Source organism: Mobula hypostoma, chromosome 11, assembly GCF_963921235.1.
Source record: "Mobula hypostoma chromosome 11, sMobHyp1.1, whole genome shotgun sequence".
NCBI classification, from domain to species: domain Eukaryota; kingdom Metazoa; phylum Chordata; class Chondrichthyes; order Myliobatiformes; family Myliobatidae; genus Mobula; species Mobula hypostoma.
The window spans coordinates 68,751,665-68,772,999 of NC_086107.1; the positions used below are offsets into that span (position 1 = coordinate 68,751,665).

Genomic DNA, 21,335 nt, shown 5'->3' on the forward strand with positions numbered 1-21,335 from the left:
CAGTACCACGAAATATCAGACAGCACACCATATGCAATTAAACAATTGAGTTATATAATTCTTAACTTGACTAAAGGGTTAGTAAAGAAAACAAAAAAAGGGGCCCATTTTAATGAAACAGTCTAATATGCACGTTGGAGCTCACAGTTTTCCCGTCCCGTTAGTCCTCCATCTATTTTCCGGTCCCATTCCAAGTCCACTCTGTCCTGCAGTCTACAACCTCTCCGTTCTGGCATCTTCTCTCTCCATCTTCCGCTAAACAAAAGACCGCGAATACCTCGCTCTCGGGCACACAAGAAAGAAGACACTCCCCTCATTGATCAGTGCACATTATAAAGCCCCCGTTATCTCTAGTCATAACCCAAACACTGCAGCAACAGAGAAACCATTACATTAGCAGTGAAACCTTTCCCAGGGTGTTACACGGGCCTCACCCCCTCATCAATACCAAATACAGAGACCAGTCAGCACCATAGGGTAGAGCAAAGAGAGATGATTGGAAGTGCAACTCTAAAGTAGTTTTAGTAAACCATGGGAGGTGAAGGGAGCAAATGGGGGGTAAGCTTAGGGAAATAGTTAACAGGAATTGTAAACTGTAGAAATGTGAGGGGTTGAGTGGTTGTTGGCATGGTACAACTCATGGACCCACTTTGGAAACTCTCCTTTTCTGAGAAATTATTTTTAAAAATTGTTTCCCCCTACTAAAGTTCTTGCCCAATTTTAACAAGTTCTCTAGGGATAAGTGCAACTAATTTACTCTCATCATCGGGGAGCAGTTTCAAATCAATAATTGACCCATTACTTTCTTAAAGGACCACTAGAATTACACTGAACTTTCTGAAGAGCAGAACAATTTGTCATAGTTAGGTGTGATAGTGCCAGAAAAAAGAACAAATTATAGACTAGTGAGTCCTACATCAGTAGTGAGAAAAACTAATGGAGAGAATTCTTTGGGACAGGATTTATTGGGCTGCCCAATCCCTTTTTTTTTTAAATTTTTTGTTTTGGTTTATAGTGAATAGTGGGTTTTTTTCTATATAGTGCATAAAAATTATAAAAGTTTCTTTATCTTGTTTTTCTTTTTATGAATTGATAAAAGGAGAATTGATTACCTTATTTTTTATTATATACTATCAGATTAATACTATGTATGATCTTGATAATGTTTATTTTATCTTTTACATGTTTTGTTATCGAAATAGATATTTGAGATAATTCTCCTCGTTTGTATATATGTACTTTTTTAAAATTAATAAAAAGATTGATAAAGAAAGGAGGAGGATTTACAAGTGTTCGGAGAAAAATAGTTTATTAGGAATAGTCACCATGGCTTTGAGAAGAGCAGGCCATGCCTCATGAACCTGATTAACTTTTTTGAGGAAGTGACTAAACAGATTGATGAATGTAGAGCAAAGGATGTTGATTATTAGTTAAAATGTTTGACAAGGTTCCCAATGGTAAGTTGATTCAGAAAGTCAGGAGACCTGGAACCTGGGAAAACCTGGCTCCACGTTTTCGGAACTGGCAGGGGGTGGTAGAAATGGAGTATATTCTGCCTGGAGGTCCATAACTAGTGGTGATCCACAGGGATCTGTTCAGGGACACCCACTCTTTGTGGCTTTTATAAGTTACTTAGATGAGGAAGTGGAAGGGTGGGTTAGTAGGGTTGTAGATGATGCAAAGGTTGATGGAGTTAGAAGTTTGTTACAGGTTACAACGGGACATGGACAGGATGCTGAGCTGGACGGAGACACGGCAGGTGGCGTTCCATACAGAAAAGTGTGAAGAGATACACTTTGGAAGACTGAACTTGAAAGGCAGAGTACAAGGTTACTGGCAGAATTCTCAGCGGTATGGAGGAACAAAGGAATCTTAAGCAACACTCACAATATGCTGGAGGAACTCAGCAGGTCAGGCAGCATCTATGGAAATGATCAGTCAGCGTTTCGGGCCGGAACCCTTCTTCAGGACTTAAGCCCATAGATTCTCAAAGTTGCCGCGCAGCTGAATAACATGGTTAAGACGAGATATGGCGCATTGGCCTTCACTAATCAGAGGATTGAGTTCAAGAACCACGAGGTATGTTACGGCTTTGGTTAGGCCACACTTGGAGCTTTGTGGTCAGTTCTGGTTACTTCATTATAGGAAGGATATGGAAGCTTTAGAGAGCGTGTAGAAGAGACTTACCAGGATGCTGCCTGAGTTAGAGAACATACCTTAGGAGGAATGGTGGAGTGAACTCTCTTTAAAGGTTAAGAGGTGATTTGATAGAGGTGCATAAGATCACAAGAGGTATAGGCAGAGTGAACAGCCAGTGCCTTTTGCCCAGGGCAGCAATGGCCAACACCAGTGGACATGCTTTAAAGACGAGTGCTAGAATGTTTAGGGACAATATTGGAGGCAGCCTTTTTACACACAGAATGATAACTGCCTGAAATGCACTGCCAGAGATCGTGGAAGAGCTGATATATTTGGGATTTTACTTAATCCTCTGAGATTTTACTAGATAGACACACGAACAAAGGAAAATTGGAGAGTTATGGGCTACGTAGGAAGGAATGGTTAGATTGGATCGACGAGTAAGTCTAAAGTCAACACAACATCGTGGGCTCAAGCGGCTGCACTGTTCCATATTGTATGCTCAATTAATTTGTAACGTTTTGCACGGATTGTGCGCAACCCTGGCTGACCCATTACAGGAACGATGTGGAGGCTTTGTAAAGGGTGCAGGATGCTGTGTGGTTTGGAAGTTGTGAGCTACAAGCCGTTGCTGGACAAGATTGGGTTCTTTGCTCAGGATGGTCAGAAGCTGAGAGATGATCTTACAGAAGTTGATACAATTATGAGAGGCACAGGTAGGGTAGACAGTCAAACACAAGAGGAGATGGATTTAAGGGGAGAGGGGAAAGTTTGAAGGAGATGTGTGGGGCAAGCTTTTTAATTTACACCGAGAGTTGTAGGTGCCTGAGATGGGCCACCAGGAGTACTGGTGGAAGCTGTTACATTAATGGTGTTTGAGAGGCAATTAGGATGACACACAGGCAGAGGAGATTTAGTTTATTATGTTGGGCATTGACATTGTGTGCTGAAGGACCCATCCTGTATTGCTTAATGTCTTATGTAGAATGCTTTAATTGTGATAGAAAAATGAAATGACAAGTAGAAAGCCGAAAGGATCTTCACATGGCTTTTGATTAAATGATCATAATGGGTATTGACATGCTGAAGTGGAGCAGATCAATGTTGAGCAGGAGGAAATTAAGACTGTGTTCAGCCTGAAAATGGAAGGTAGTACTGAACAGGGTCTTTGATGTTTGGCTTTATCAACATCTTCAGCTGAGTTCAAAAGTTTCACTCCAAAGTACACAAAGAGAGGGTATGCTTCCACAGGGTCGCTCGACACCGTCAACAATGTTACAAAGAAGGATGTGAGTCACAAGAGCAGGAGAACACTGGGCGTTGGGGTGTGATGTTTCTGTCATTCATTCGTCGGGATTTTTTCTGTTTGGTGGATGTCTACACAGAGTATGAATTTCTGTTTATATACTTATACTGTAATGCTATATGTATTTCATTTTGTGCAACTCTGTAAGAGCTATTTGTTCTGCTGTCAACTTGTTCGGGTTATTGTTGAAGATAAGGGATGATGTAGAATGTGTGCCACCCAGTTAGCGGGAGGTTTTTCTTGGTGAAGGACAATAAAGTTGGTCTTGGGCTTTTGTTCGAGAGGAGATGAAGAGAGAAGACGCTGGAGAACCAATCGTAGCATATGATCCGGGGGGAGGGGAAACCCATTTGTTCAAGATGGATAGCGAGTGATTTTCGGAAGGTGGTGTGTGCCTTCACGTTGACTGAGAACCCCAGCGCACGAGTGACAGAGAAGTTCAAGATTAGCTCCAACTGGTGCATATTTGACTGTTTAATTAGAATGGGCCCTTTTCATTTTGTCATTCTTTACTAACTCTTTTGTTGAGGTACATAAATATAATTCCTTTAATTGTATGCAGTGGGTGAGTTCTGTCATCAATTTGTAACGGTAGCAAATGACACAGCATCCACACAAACCAAAGTTTGGGGTGGGATTCTGTGCACCTCAACCTCTAAAGTTTGGCGGGGCCAGAGGTCGTCTTCCCTAGACTTACGCAGCCAAAGAAACCAGGGTGTTTCATACTGTATACATTCTCTAATATTAAATCAAACTGTTGAACACTGCCCCCAAATTCCCCTGGAAAACGCTAAGCCTCATGAGGGAACAAAGGCACATGGTATCAGGGCCAATGTCAGCAGATGAAAGAGTAAACAAGTTTATAATGATTATACCTTCACTGTGGTATCTCAGAGTTACCAACATGGGACATACCATTCAGGAGCAGGAGGTAAGCCTGTTCTGCCATTCCATAAGGTCATAGCTGATCTAACTGTACCCTCAGCTCTACTTTCACACCTGTCCCTGGTAACCTTTCATCTCCCCTACTTTTCAAGTGTCTGTTTACCTCCACCTGAAATGGATTTCAAAGAACTTGAGGAAAGCCATAACGAAGGCTTATGACTCATTAAGAGAAGAAAATTCTGAGGATCAAGGAGCAACTTTATTCACAACATACATTTCATGCATTAGAAATTTACTGTGATGTGTTGGTGTGACAAACAAAAAAAAATAATTCAACAATTATGAAGACCATAAGACATAGGAGCAGAATAAGGCCATTTGGCCCACTGAGTCTGCTCTGCCATTCAATCATGGCAGAACCTTTTTTCCCCTCCTCAACCCCACACCCTGGCCTTCTCTCCGTAATCTTTGATGCCATGTCTAATCAAGAACTTGTCAAGCTTTGCCTTAAGTACCCCCAATGACATGGTCTCCACAGCCGTCTGTTGTAATAAATTCCACAAATTCACTGCCCTCTGGCAAAAAAAATTTCTCCACATCTCTGTTTTAAATGGACACTCCTCTATCCTGAGGCTGTGCCAGCTTGTCCTAGACATCCTTTCCATCATCTACTTTGTCTTGGCCTTTCAACATTCAAAAAGTTTCAATGAGATCCCCCACCCCCCATCCTTCTAAATTCCAGTGAGTACAGACCCAGAGCCATCAAATGTTCCTCGTATGATAACCCTTTCATTCCTGGAATCAACCTTGTAAACCACCTCTGGACCCTCTCCAGGCCAGCACATCTTTTCATGAGAAGCCCAAAACTGTTCACAATACTCAAGATGAGGCCTCACCAGTGTCTTATAAAGCCACTGCATCACATCCTTGCTCTTGTATTCTAGACCTCTTGAAATGAATGCTAATATGGCATGTGCCTTCCTCACCACTGACTCAACCTGCAAGTTAACCTTCAGGATATTCTGCACAAAGACTCCCAAGTCCCTCTGCATCTCAGATTCCTGGATTTTCTCCCCATTTAGGAAATAGTCCACACATTTATTTCTACTACCAAAGTGCACGACCATGCATTTTCCAACATTGGATTTCATTTAGTCATAGTCATACTTTATTGATCCCGGGGAAAACTGGTTTTCGTTACAGTTGCACCATAAATAATAAATAGTAATAGAACCATAAATAGTTAAATAGTAATATGTAAATTATGGCAGTAAATTATGAAATAAGTCCAGGACCAGCCTATCGACTCAGGGTGTCTGACCCTTCAAGGGAGGAGTTGTAAAGTTTGATGGCCACAAGCAGGAATGACTTCCTATGACGCTCTGTGCGGCATCTCGGTGGAGTGAGTCTCTGGCTGAATGTACTCCTGTGCCCACCCAGTACATTATGTAGTGGATGGGAGACATTGACCAAGATGGCATGCAATTTAGACAGCATCCTCTTTTCAGACACCACCGTGAGAGAGTCCAGCTCCATCCCCACAATATCACTGGCCTTACGAATAAGCTTGTTGATTCTATTGGTGTCTGCCACCCTCAGCCTGCTGCCCCAGCACACAACAGCAAACATGATAGCACTGGCCACCACAGACTCGTAGAACATCCTCAGCATCGTTCGGCAGATGTTAAAGGACCTCAGTCTCCTCAGGAAATAGAGACAGCTCTGACCCTTGTAGACAGCCTCAGTGTTCTTTGACCAGTCCAGTTTATTGTCAATTCGTATCCCCAGGTATTTGTAATCCTCCACCATGTCCACACTGACCCCCTGGATGGAAACAGGGGTCACTGGTACCTTAGCTCTCCTCAGGTCTACCACCAGCTCCTTAGTCTTTTTCACATTAAGCTGCAGATAATTCTGCTCACACCATGTGACAAAGTTTCCTACCATAGCCCTGTACTCAACCTCATCTCCCTTGCTGATGCATCCAACTGTGGCAGAGTCATCTGAAAACTTCTGAAGATGACAAGACTCTGTGCAGTAGTTGAAGTCCGAGGTGTAAATGGTGAAGAGAAAGGGAGACAAGACAGTCCCCTGTGGAGCCCCAATGCTGCTGATCACTCTGTCGGACACACAGTGTTGCAAGCACACTGTCACTTTGTCACTTTCTTGCCCATTCTCCTGATCTATCCAAGTCCTTCTACATCCTACGAGTTTCCTCAACACTACCTGCCCCTCCACCAATCTTCTATCAAAGAGGGGAGAAGATGGCAGCGCGACGACAGCACGCGCGGCCTCCCCGGCGATGAATATCTGTTATCTGTCAAGTAGGGGACCGTGAACAATTCTGATTTGATGGAGACAGACGTGAGTGCACAGCAGAACATCTGGAAAACTTCTGAAATGTCTGCTTTGCTACCGCTGCTACTGTGTGGTAACCAGAATCTCTGGAGCTGAAGGCCTCAAAATCCTCGGCTTTGTGCGTTTCAGCAGCCGGGGAGAGGTCGAAGGTGCTCGGCAGAGGATGGCACTCAGGAGGCTGTATCGGAGAGGCTGCTCGGAAGCTCGGAGTTTTCTGACGGATGGACTCAGCGTTGGCTGGGATCGGCTGCTTCCAAGGTATCGGCAAGTTGACGGTGCCTGGAGGTTTATGGCAGGGAGTTTCTCCCTTTTGCCGCCGCTATCGGGGACTCGGGAGTCGATCGACTCGGGGACTTTGAGACTATTTTTTACTGTGCCTATGGACTGTTCTTCATCAAATTATGGTATTGCTTTGCACTGCTGTAACTATATGTTATAATTATGTGGTTTTGTCAGTGTTAGTCTTTGGTCTGTCTTGTTTTCTGTGATATCACGCCGGAGAAACATTGTATCATTTCTTAATGCATGTATGCATTTCAAGATGACAATAAAAGAGGACTGAGTATTCTCATAATCTAAATCTGCAAACTTGGCACAAAGCCATCTATTCCATCATTTACGTCATTTATATACAGCATAAAAAGTGGTCCCAACACCGACCTCCCCCCGCGGAACACCACGAGTCACTGGCAGCCAACCAGAAAAGGATCCTTTTATCCCCACAGAAAGAATGATAAATTATAGTATATCAAAATAAAGATATTAAAGTATGGACAAGGAATAAAATGTGCATAAATACATAAATACCAGCACATTTTATTCCATATCTGTACAAAGTCATCTCATCTACTTTAAAGGGCTGACCCTTTACTGCTAAACAAATTCTTTAGTATGTTATGTTTCAATCAAATCTTCTCACACCCTCTTAAGCTCAATCAATGCAAGACTACTGCGTCTAACATTTCCTCATAAGATACCATTCCCATTACAGTACAAAGTTCAAACTCAATTTATTATCGAAGTATAAATATGTCATCACATAAAAGAGTCATTTTCTTACAGGCTTTCTCAATAAATCAAATAACCATAAATAGAATCAATGAATGACTGTGCCAACAGGGCAGACAACCAGTGTGCAAAAGACAGCAAACTGTGCAAATATAAAAAGAAAGAAAATAATAACAATACTAAATAACTAAGCACTGAATATCAAGAATGTGAGATGAAGAGTCCTTGAAAGTGACTCCATAGGTTGTGGGAACATTTCATTGATGGACTAAGTGAACTGAGTAAAGTTATCCACTTTGGTTCGTGAGCATGATGGTTGTGGGGTAATAACTGTTCCTGAGCCTGGTGGTGAGAGTCCTGAGGCTCCTATACCTTCTTCCTGCGACAATTCTCCTTGTAGATGTGCTCAATAGTGGGAGAGTTTTACCCATGATCACTATTCTTTGTAGTATTAGTTGAATAAACCTTCACTGATCTGTTTTCAATGCATTTACATCTTTCCTTACACAGGGAGACAAATACTGTACACAGTACTTTAAATGTTGGTCTCACCAGTCTACCAAAATGAACTACTTCATGCTTACCAACATTACGCTCTATTTGTTACATCTCCCAGATCTCTGGCACATGCTGCAGAACACATCATAAACCAAATCGAATCCTATCAAGACAGTGGAAATCAGGATTGACTTCCCCGATAACGCCCTACCTGCGCCCCTCCCCTTGGAAATGAATGGTCAGGCTGTGTCTGTGGTCAAGTCACTCAAATTCCAGAGAACTACCATTATCAACAAATTGAAGTGGGAGAAGCACATTATATTCATCACTAGGAGAGCCCAGCAGAGATCGGTCTTCCTATGCCAGCTTAGGAAATTGAACACCTCAAGGCGTATCCTGGTGAGTTTTTACTTGGCCATCACTGCGAGTGTTGTGACTCTCTCAATCACCATTTGGTTTCCTGCTGCCTCCTCCATCTCTAAGACCAGGTTGCAGCAAGTGCTCCACTCAGTGGAGATGATACTTGGCTGTCAGCTACCGATATTAAAAGACCTGTTTGTTGCCTGAGTGAAGAAAAGAGCTGAAAATATTACTGCTGATTCCACCTACCTTAGCAGTCACCTATTCACCAAATTGCCATCAGGGAGATGCTACAAGTCCATCATCACCAGGACTGAAGCTCCTTTCCTGTAGCTACCCAGCTTCTCAAAACTCACTCAGGTGCGATACCCTAGCTGTCTCTGCACAACATTGTTAAATGGTCTTTCCTGCTCTCCTTGTTCTGCTGATAATTATTGAGTCTGTCCATATGTTCACATTTATTTAAGATTGATGATTGATGTTTGCACAAGTGACCATTCTGCTAATTGTTCATTGCTCATGGCTGTTTGCATTATTGTCTTGTAAAGTGTTGATTGTTATTGTGTTGTCTGTTATTGTATTGTCTTGTGTTTTATGCTTAGCAGCAAATCATTATCAATTCTGGTATGTTTCACATACTGGCAATAATGTGATTCTATTTCTGACAACTGTTTCTTCAACCCAATAGAAAAGAGCTTTAAAATATCTGTTGCTGAAATGCAAATAAGTTTGCCAAATGTTGATAAACTTCAGGTTAGATCTCAGCTGGAGGAATGTGTTCAGTTCTGAGGTCTACTAAAGGTGTAAAAACAATTTAAAAACGTATCAGCCACAGGGGACTTTCAGTAATGCCTATTACTGGATTAAAAATATTCGGCTTTTGGCAGCAAGATTTAATGGAACAAGAAAAGTAGACAATGCATCTTTCCAGGGACAGTTCTCTGCTTTGCAAACAATGCTACTGGTGTGGCATCATACTCAAGCTGTATTGCTCCACTTTTGAGCCTTGCAGGGTTACCTTACTTAGAATATCCCTCCTACTGATCTCCTTCCTGGCACTTATGCTTGCAAGCAGAACAAGTACTACACCTGCCCCTACACCTCCTCCCTCACAGGGCCCCAAAAAGTCCTTCCATGTGAGGCGACACTTCACCTGTGAGTCTGTTGGGGTCATCTACTGTATCCAGTGCTCCCAGTGTGGCCTCTTGTATATCGGTGAGACCCAATATAGATTGGGAGACTGCTCAGCCAAGACTCTTCATCAGAACAATTCATCAGAGCCCTTCATCAGGACTATTCATTTCCCTCCATAGACGCTGCCTGACCTGTTGAGTTCCTCCAGCATTTCGAGTGTGAAAGGGAGAAGAAATTGGAGGTGAGAGGGAGAACAGATTGAGAGGGGTGAGTTGGGAGGAAGCAGAATGAAGAGCCATGTGAGGTGGATTGGGGAAGGCAATAGTCATTTAAAGCAAGATGAAGGGATCACAAAGGAAAGCAGTCTTCTTGGCTAGCACTCTCCCCATCATTTTAAGCAGTTATTGCCTACATTGTGAGTGCAGTGGTTCCAACATGTCCACTGCAGTTACTCATTAAAGCAACTCCAACAGCACCTCTAAACCCCTGATCTTTACAACGAGGAGGACAAGGGTATCAAGCACAAAAGTCCCATCACCTATAGAGCCCACTCCAACTTACACTCTCAGATCAGCATAGTGTGCATCTCTATCCATTATCATCAAGTCCAAATTGTGAAAATTCCAACCCATCATCAGAAAGCTTTCTATCTAGGTCAACCAAGGATGGCAAGGAAAAGCTAGTTTTGCCTGTAACAGGTAGGTCTTGAATGGCGAATAGTAAGAGAAGAGGGCATTTGCTGAAGTTATTAACATCAGAATGTCTGCAGATGCTGGAAGTCCAGAGCAACACACATAACATGCTGAAGAAACTCAGCAGGTCAGGCAGCATCTATGAAAATGAATAAACAGTTGATGTTTCAGGCCAAGACCCTTCTTCAGGACTGGAAAGGAAGGGGAAAGACAACAGAATAAAAAGGTGGGGGAGAGGGGAAGGAAGATAGCTAGAAGCTGAAGTTTTTCACTGTCCATTGGTACATGTGACAATAATAAATCGATTTACCACTCAAATCTAATTCAGCTTCACCACAATCCTCCAACACACCAAACCTGCTACATTCACCTCAAAGACTGGACCTTCTCATGAACAGGTTTTCATAAGAGGAAGGGGAAAGACTATTTTACACTGGTTCTTCCAAAGTCTTCACAAATACTGGATCCAAGCTTTAAAGAAGTAGATGGCTCTGGAATTGCTTGCACATGATCCAGTTACAAGGCAGCTAAAAAGCACTTTTTTTTTTTTTAAACATGATTTCATATACAAACCTGATTACATAGATCTTTTTTATTCTCTGGTGTCCTGAAGAATGAAGCCTGGTCTTACAGAAATATGTCAGACTCTACTGGGTAGATGTTGAGATTTTTTCCACTTACAATAAAAGTTTTGAAAGAGATGAGGATAAAACAAACTGCAGGAGGAACTCAGCAGTTAAGCCACATCTGTGAGGGGGTGGGGAGAGAATTTGTTGAGGTTTTGGGTTCAAACAATGCACGGGACTAAGAGTGGAGAGTGAGATGGCAGTATAAAGAAGAGAGGACATTATGAGCTGAAGAGCCTGTTCCTGTACTGTAGTGTTCTATGTTCCAATTCCCTTCAAGTTCAAGAACGTTACTACTCCACAGCCACCATGCTCCTGAACAAAAAGGGATAACCACACTCACTTGCCCGTCCATTGAGGTATTCCCACAATCAATGATCTCACTTTAAAGGAATCCTTATCTTGTTACTTCATGCTGTAGTTATTTATTGTGATTTATTTATATTTGCATTTGCAGTTTGTTGTCCTCTACACTCTAGTTGACCTTTCATTGATCCTGTTATTGTAACTATTCTATAGATTTGCTGAGTATGCCCACAGAAAAATGAACCTCAGGGTTGTATGTGGTGACAGTTATGTACTTTGATAATAAAACTTACTTTGAACTTTTCATGTTTGATTAGTGTGGGTAACCTGGGTTACATATTTCCAGAATAGCTATTGTTTCTTACTTGGGTCTCCTCCCACCAGTTCCTCCAGGACTACAGAGGGTAAACCATCAGGGAAATGAGTTTCTCTCCAAAGGCGTTGAGGAGCAAGAGCCTTGCTGAGCACTACACTTTTATTCATTTGCCATATCCTTTACACATGGTTCAAGCAGCCCAAAGGCTATGTCCCACTCTGCAATTGGCCAATTATAAAGATATTGCACGATGTGCACTGTGACTGTGTGTGTCATTGACAGACAAGGCCAGAACCTATCTACTCATTACAGGCTGTAGTCACTATTCCCCAGACCAGTAATGAGCACATCACGCCTGCATCAAATGCTGTTCCCTCAATTACTTGGCATCTCAGTTACTGCTCAGCCATCTACCACGCATTAATCACCAACTATTAAAGCAGCAGATTGCAGAACATAAATTAAGAGTCGAGATATCAGTGTTCAAACTGCCTTCCTCTACAGGGGTGCTGCTATCTGTTCAGAATTAATTGATGAGAGAGATGGTTAAAGTCTAATTAATGATTCTAAAGGCCCGTGCACTAATGAGAGACACCATCCAGCTCATTTGTCAGTGACCCTGGCTCAGCTGATGATGCTCACCTCCCCTCCCAGTGCAGCACCTTCCAATGCAGTGAGTTCACACTACCTCACTGCTCTGCATGTGACCACAAGAAACTTCAGAGAGTGAGTTGTGGACACAGCTCAGCACATCACAGAAACGGACTGACTGTACTTCACGCTGAGGTGGTAAGACAGCCAGCATAATCAAAGACATTCCTGCTAAACAATAAACCGCATAGTCATGATCTTAAACCTTACGAAAGATGCAAGGCGAAAGATCCCAATAAAGGCAAGTAGTGTTGGACCAGGTTAATGAAGGCATGGGCCAGATCAAAGTGGCAGGGTCATAGGAAACCGAATCTCCAGTAACGAGATCAAGCAGCACAAGATCAAGCAGCACAAGAGGGATCATTTTCCCATTGCCTGCATAATTGCTTCTTGCCTCTTCCATCAGGCAATCCAAAAGCCTGAAAGCACATACCAGCAGGCTCAAGGTCAGCTTCTATCCTGCTGTTATAAGACTGGCACAAAAAACTGGACTCTTGACCTCATAACCTACAAAAATTTGCACTTTATTCCCATTCTGATATGTCCATCCATGACCTCCTCTACTGTCAAGATGAAGCCACACTCAGGTTGGAGGAACACCACCTTATGATCCGTCTGGGTAGCCTCCAACCTGATGGCATGAACATTGACTTCTCTAACTTCCGCTAATGCCCCACCTCCCCTTCATACCCCATCTGTTATTTATTTATTTATTATATATTTTTTTCTTTTTCTCTCTCTCTCCTTTTTCTCCCTCTGTCCCTCTGACTATACCCCTTGCCCATCGTCTGGGCTTCCCCCCTCCCTCTTTTCCTTCTCCCTGGGCCCCCTGTCCCATGATCCTCTCATATCCCTTTTGCCAATCACCTGTCCAGCTCTTGGCTCCATCCCTCCCCCTCCTGTCTTCTCCTATCATTTTGGATCTCCCCCTCCCCCCTCCCACTTTCAAATCTCTTCCTAACTCTTCCTTCAGTTAGTCCTGATGAAGGGTCTCGGCCTGAAACGTCAACTGTACCTCTTCCTAGAGATGCTGCCTGGCCTGCTGCATTCACCAGCAATTTTTACGTGTGTTGCTTGAAATTCCAGCACCTGCAGAATTCCTCGTGTTTGCAATTTTGCACTTTATTGTTTACCTACACTGCACTTTCTCTGTAGCTGTTGTATTTTATTCTGCACTGTTATTGCTTTACCTTGTTTCTCCTCAATACATTGTCTAATGATTTGACCTGTATGTTCAAGGTTCAAGTTCAAAGTTCAAGGTACTTTCACTATCAAAGTATGTATACTTTATACAACCTGAGATTTGTCTCTTTACAGGCAATCACGAAGCAAAGAATCTCCAAAAGAACCCATTAACAAAAGATCACCAAACACCCAACATGCAGAGGGAGAAAAGAAATCGTGCAAAAATAAAAGTAAGCAAATAGCATTCAGAACCAGAGTTTTATGAAAGAAACGAAGCCAGCATCACTGCAGCGGGTGCAGGCAACAGTCATAGTTCAGACAACAGCCACAGTTCACTGCAGAGCCGAGTAAACATTGCGAGACAACAGGCATGAAGCCAGGCATCACTGCAGCTCAGCACAAAGCTGAGTAAACATCACAGATTGGTGAGCAAAACCAGCCCTCGCTTTGCCTCCAGTCCCAACACCCTGGCCTTTTCAATCTGGCCCGGCGATTAAATTCTCACAAACATTGGGTCATTCCTCGCTGTCAGATCACTGCCACCATGATTCCGTCCGCACCTGACTTTTCCAATTCAGCCCAGCGCTTGAATCGATCTGACATCAGGGCTTCCTCGCTCTCGGAGATGTCACAACTCTGCTTCGACCCTGACTCCACTTCTCATACCTCATCTGCATCTGCGGCTCTGCCACCACTCGTTTCCGTCTGCCTTGACCATACCTCACCTGCACCTCCACCACTACTCGCCTCCGACTGCCTTGACCATACCTCACCTGTACCTCCGCCACCACTCGTCTCCGACTGCCGTGACCATACCTCGCCTGCACCTCCGCTACCACTCGTCTCTGAATGCCTTGACCATACCTCGTCTCCACCTCCACCACCACTCGTCTCCGACTGCCTTGACCATACCTCACCTGCACCTCCGCTACCACTCGTCTCTGAATGCCTTGACCATACCTCGTCTACACCTGCGGCTCCGCCACCACTCGTTTCCGTCTGCCTTGACCATACCTCACCTGCACCTCCGCTACCACTCGTCTCTGAATGCCTTGACCATACCTCACCTGCACCTCCGCCACCACTCGTCTCCGACTGCCTTGACCATACCTCACCTGCACCTCCGCTACCACTCGTCTCTGAATGCCTTGACCATACCTCGTCTCCACCTCCACCACCACTCGTCTCCGACTGCCTTGACCATACCTCGCCTGCACCTCCGCTACCACTCGTCTCCGACTGCCTTGACCATACCTCGTCTACACCTGCGGCTCCGCCACCACTCGTCTCCGACTGCCTTGACCATACCTCACCTGCACCTCCGCTACCACTCGTCTCTGAATGCCTTGACCATACCTCGTCTCCACCTCCACCACCACTCGTCTCCGACTGCCTTGACCATACCTCACCTGCACCTCCGCCACCACTCGTCTCCGACTGCCTTGACCATACCTCACCTGCACCTCCGCTACCACTCGTCTCTGAATGCCTTGACCATACCTCGTCTCCACCTCCACCACCACTCGTCTCCGACTGCCTTGACCATACCTCACCTGCACCTCCGCCACCACTCGTCTCTGAATGCCTTGACCATACCTCGTCTCCACCTCCGCTACCACTCGTCTCCGACTGCCGTGACCATACCTCGCCTGCACCTCCGCTACCACTCGTCTCCGACTGCCTTGACCATACCTCGTCTCCACCTCCACCACCACTCGTCTCCGACTGCCTTGACCATACCTCACCTGCACCTCCGCTACCACTCGTCTCCGACTGCCTTGACCATACCTCGTCTCCACCTCCGCCACCACTCGTCTCCGACTGCCTTGACCATACCTCGCCTGCACCTCCGCCACCACTCATCGACTGCCGTGACCATACCTCGCCTGCACCTCCGCTACCACTCGTCTCCGACTGCCTTGACCATACCTCGCCTGCACCTCCACCACCACTCGTCTCCGACTGCCTTGACCAAACCTCACCTGTACCTCCACCACCACTCGTCTCCGACTGCCTTGACCAAACCTCACCTGTACCTCCAACACCACTCGTCTCCGACTGCTGTGACCATACCTCGCCTGCACCTCCGCCACCACTCATCGACTGCTGTGACCATACCTCGTCTGCACCTCCACCACCACTCATCCTCGACTGCCTTGACCATACCTCGTCTGCACCTCCACCACCACTCATCCTCGACTGCCTTGACCATACCTCGTCTGTGTCTACGCCTCCACCACCACTCGTCTCCGACTGCCTTTACCATACCTCGTCTCCACCTCCACCACCACTCGTCTCCGACTGCCTTGACCATACCTCGTCTCCACCTCCGCCACCACTCGTCTCCGACTGCCTTGACCATACCTCGCCTGCACCTCCGCCACCACTCATCGACTGCCGTGACCATACCTCGCCTGCACCTCCGCTACCACTCGTCTCCGACTGCCTTGACCATACCTCGCCTGCACCTCCACCACCACTCGTCTCCGACTGCCTTGACCAAACCTCACCTGTACCTCCACCACCACTCGTCTCCGACTGCCTTGACCAAACCTCACCTGTACCTCCAACACCACTCGTCTCCGACTGCTGTGACCATACCTCGCCTGCACCTCCGCCACCACTCATCGACTGCTGTGACCATACCTCGTCTGCACCTCCACCACCACTCATCCTCGACTGCCTTGACCATACCTCGTCTGCACCTCCACCACCACTCATCCTCGACTGCCTTGACCATACCTCGTCTGTGTCTACGCCTCCACCACCACTCGTCTCCGACTGCCTTTACCATACCTCGTCTCCACCTCCACCACCACTCGTCTCCGACTGCCGTGACCATACCTCACCTGCACCTCCGCCACCACTCGTCTCCGTCTGCCGTGACCATACCTCGTCTGCACCTCCACCACCACTCATCCTCGACTGCCGTGACCATACCTCGCCTGCACCTCCGCTACCACTCGTCTCCGACTGCCTTGACCAAACCTCACCTGCACCTCCGCCACCACTCATCCTCGACTGCCGTGACCAAACCTCACCTGCACCTCCGCTACCACTCGTCTCCGACTGCCTTGACCATACCTCGCCTGCACCTCCACCACCACTCGTCTCCGACTGCCTTGACCAAACCTCACCTGTACCTCCACCACCACTCGTCTCCGACTGCCTTGACCAAACCTCACCTGTACCTCCAACACCACTCGTCTCCGACTGCTGTGACCATACCTCGCCTGCACCTCCGCCACCACTCATCGACTGCTGTGACCATACCTCGTCTGCACCTCCACCACCACTCATCCTCGACTGCCTTGACCATACCTCGTCTGCACCTCCACCACCACTCATCCTCGACTGCCTTGACCATACCTCGTCTGTGTCTACGCCTCCACCACCACTCGTCTCCGACTGCCTTTACCATACCTCGTCTCCACCTCCACCACCACTCGTCTCCGACTGCCGTGACCATACCTCACCTGCACCTCCGCCACCACTCGTCTCCGTCTGCCGTGACCATACCTCGTCTGCACCTCCACCACCACTCATCCTCGACTGCCTTGACCATACCTCGCCTGTGTCTGCGCCTCCACCACCACTCGTCTCTGAATGCCTTGACCATACCTCATCTGCACCTCCACCACCACTCGTCTCCGACTGCCTTGACCATACCTCACCTGCACCTCCGCTACCACTCGTCTCTGAATGCCTTGACCATACCTCGTCTGCACCTCCACCACCACTCGTCTCCGACTGCCGTGACCATACCTCGTCTCCGACTGCCGTGACCATACCTCGTCTCCGACTGCCGTGACCATACCTCGTCTCCGACTGCCGTGACCATACCTCGTCTCCGACTGCCGTGACCATACCTCGTCTCCGACTGCCGTGACCATACCTCGTCTCCGACTGCCGTGACCATACCTCACCTGCACCTCCGCCACCACTCGTCTCCGTCTGCCGTGACCATACCTCGTCTCCGACTGCCGTGACCATACCTCGTCTCCGACTGCCGTGACCATACCTCGTCTCCGACTGCCGTGACCATACCTCACCTGCACCTCCGCCACCACTCGTCTCCGACTGCCGTGACCATACCTCGTCTCCGACTGCCGTGACCATACCTCGTCTCCGACTGCCGTGACCATACCTCGTCTCCGACTGCCGTGACCATACCTCGTCTCCGACTGCCGTGACCATACCTCGTCTCCGACTGCCGTGACCATACCTCGTCTCCGACTGCCGTGACCATACCTCGTCTCCGACTGCCGTGACCATACCTCGTCTCCGACTGCCGTGACCATACCTCGTCTCCGACTGCCGTGACCATACCTCGTCTCCGACTGCCGTGACCATACCTCGTCTCCGACTGCCGTGACCATACCTCGTCTCCGACTGCCGTGACCATACCTCGTCTCCGACTGCCGTGACCATACCTCGTCTCCGACTGCCGTGACCATACCTCGTCTCCGACTGCCGTGACCATACCTCGTCTCCGACTGCCGTGACCATACCTCGTCTCCGACTGCCGTGACCATACCTCACCTGCACCTCCGCCACCACTCGTCTCCGTCTGCCGTGACCATACCTCGTCTGCACCTCCACCACCACTCATCCTCGACTGCCGTGACCATACCTCGCCTGCACCTCCGCTACCACTCGTCTCCGACTGCCGTGACCATACCTCGTCTCCGACTGCCGTGACCATACCTCGTCTCCGACTGCCGTGACCATACCTCGTCTCCGACTGCCGTGACCATACCTCGTCTCCGACTGCCGTGACCATACCTCGTCTCCGACTGCCGTGACCATACCTCGTCTCCGACTGCCGTGACCATACCTCGTCTCCGACTGCCGTGACCATACCTCGTCTCCGACTGCCGTGACCATACCTCGTCTCCGACTGCCGTGACCATACCTCGTCTCCGACTGCCGTGACCATACCTCGTCTCCGACTGCCGTGACCATACCTCGTCTCCGACTGCCGTGACCATACCTCGTCTCCGTCTGCCGTGACCATACCTCGTCTGCCGTGACCATACCTCGTCTCCGACTGCCGTGACCATACCTCGTCTCCGACTGCCGTGACCATACCTCGTCTCCGACTGCCGTGACCATACCTCGTCTGCGTCAGTGCCTCCTCTTGCCTCAACCACCCTTTGCTCACCTCTGCATTGTTAGCATTGATTGTTATTAATAAAATGTTATTAGAGAGTAGGTTCCTCTAGTTTTGTTTTTGGGTGATGAACAGTATTGCACGACAAGCTGTATCTCGGTACACGTGACAAAAATAAACCAATACCAGTCTTTACAATTTCTTCACCTTTGGTGTCTCCATAGAGTCCTTCCATGGAGAGTTTAACTCTTGGGTGGTTTAGAAGACTGGTGCACTGGTTTTGCAGGCTGATTTCTTCATTAGTCGCGGGATTCTCCAGCTAGACCACACAGAGTATTGTGCTGTTCGAGTTGCCTCATTACAGGAAACATGTTGAAGCTTTAGAGAGGGTGCAGAAGAGATTTACCAGCATGCTGCCTGGGTTAGAGAGCACATCTTATGGAGAAAGTTTGAGTGAGCTAGAGCTTTTCTCTTTGAAACAAAGTAGGATGAGAGGCAACTTGATGGAGGTGTGTAAGATTATGAGCAGCATAGATTGAGTGGACACAGCACCCTTTTCTCAGGATGACAATACCAGAGGACATCTGTTTAAGGTGAGTGAAGGAAAGTTTCGGGGAGATGTGAAAGGCAGGTGTTGTTTTAAACTCAGAGAGGTGGGTGACTGAAACGCACTGCAGGGGTGATGGTAGAGGCTGATATAAAAGGGACATTTAAGAGACTCTTAGACAGGGACATGGATGTACGAAAAATTAAAGGTTATAAGCTACAAGGGTGTTGCCTGAATTGGAGGGCGTGCCTTATGAGAATAGGATGAGAGGTGACCTGATAGAGGTGTATAAGATGATGAGGGGCATTGATCATGTGGATAGTCAGAGGCTTTTTCCCAGGGCTGAAATGGCTAACACAAGGGGGCATAGTTTTAAGGTGCTTAGAAACAGGTACTGAGGGGACGTCAGGGGCAAGTTTTTCACAGTGCGTGGAGTGCACTGCCAGCGGCGTGGTGGAGGCACCAATAGAGTCTTAAACTATAGGGCTATGCAGTAGGGAAATTCTAGGCATTGTCTAGAGTAGGTTACATGGTCAGCATAACATTGTGGGCCAAAGGGCCTGTAATGTGCTGTATATTTCTAGCAACACACCCAAAATGCTGGTGGAACGCAGCAGGCCAGGCAGCATCTATTGAAAGAGGTACAGTCGATGTTTCGGGCCGAGACCCTTCGTCAGGACTTGTAAATTTCTATGTGGGAGGGAAGGGTGAGATTGATTGTTCATTAGATTTATCTGGTTCAGCAGAACATTGTGGGACAAAGAGCCCATATTGTGCTATACAGTTACTGTATGTGTTTCATGTTCTCTTTCGTACATTTTTAACTGAAAAGCAATTGGCTAATGCGGGAAATAAAAATATGTCAACAGATGAATGACTAGCCTAAGAAAGCAAGTCCTGTTAAGTACCTCAGAGCCACAAAGTATAGAAACAGGCCTTTAACCTACTGATATCAAGCACCCCATTAACTCTAATCCCATTATTTTCTCCCTCCCCTCTCCAATTCCAGTCAAGTCCTTCTCAGATGCTACGACTCACCTGTGCGAATGGGCAATTTGCACTGGCTAATTAATCATGTCGCCCTTTGGCATGTGGAAGGAAACCTGTGTGGTTGGTCACAGGGAGACCGAGCTTCAGAAATCAGGATTTAACCTGGGTTACTGGAGCTGAGGTAGGAGCCCTTAGTAAGCCACGGGGAAGGAGAAATCTATCATTTTATATAGGACAATTTGCCAGCAGGACAAGGTGGTTTTTTAACTAGTCAAGATGATAGCAGATTTAGACAATGAGATGATATCTGGTAAAGTCGAATCCCTGGAGGTAGTGTATGCTCAGTGACCCAAGGACCAAAGTTAACCAAAATAACCTACAGGTAACAAGCTAAAACAGCGTCTTCATCAACACACACAATGCTGAAGGAACTCAGCATGTCAGGCAGCATCTATGGAAGGAAAGTGAACAGTTGACCTTTTGGTCTAAAAACCTTCATCGGGACTTCTTGAAAATCACAGTCTTGAACTTCTTACATGTCTCACTTATACACAAGCCCTCAATGATATGATCCAAAAAAACACAGCAACAGTTTACAGATGCTTGCTGACACCATTACTCACTCTAGACCTACTCACCAATCTCTGCTGGAGAGATTGAAATTTCTTCTGGCAAAGCCATTGCCTCAAAACTTCATCAGAGCCTCTGAGTCCAAGCCAATGCTCCCCACATTCCCCAGTATCCGAACTTAACTGAGCACTGTAAGCTCGAATACAGAGTCAAGTGATTGTACTGGAAAAGATCTGATAGCTTCTTGGTAACAAACTGTGCATAAATATATTATCTATTTAAGTCAGCGTGAACTGCCGATTAATAAAATTAAATGTTGGACCAGTGTTTTATAAGTCAATTAGAATCTTAAATTAATAGTTGCCTACTGTGGGATTTCTATTTAGTCTGCATGATAATTTTTATTCACTGTGCTGAGCTTCTATTTCTTCAAGTAATGTTACTTCGTCTTGTTTCTATTTGTTCAGTTGGGCTTGCTCTCCCACATTTAGTGCAAAGCCCGTTTCAGAATCAGAATCAGATTTAATATCACCAACATACGTCGTGAAATTTGTTAACTTGCAGCAGTAATACATGATATAGAAAAAAATGAATTACAGCAAGTATATATACATAAATTAAATAGTTAAAGTAAGTATTGCAAAACCAGAA

The 21,335-nt window shown here is 46.5% G+C and overlaps 1 protein-coding gene across 6 annotated transcripts in view; it reads right to left on the bottom strand.

Moving 5' to 3' along the window:
* ldlrad3 (low density lipoprotein receptor class A domain containing 3) overlaps window positions 1-21,335 on the bottom strand; it is a 172,040-nt gene that overhangs the window by 103,706 nt on the left and 46,999 nt on the right. The window contains exon 1 of one of the 6 annotated variants that reach the window (XM_063062236.1): window positions 18,785-18,882. The exons of the other annotated variants lie outside the window; for them this stretch is intronic. Within the exon in view, the coding sequence (XP_062918306.1) occupies window positions 18,785-18,812 (28 nt within the window). The 5' untranslated portion in view covers window positions 18,813-18,882. Of the gene's footprint in view, window positions 1-18,784; window positions 18,883-21,335 lie in introns of those variants that run through there. 6 annotated transcript variants of the gene reach the window in all.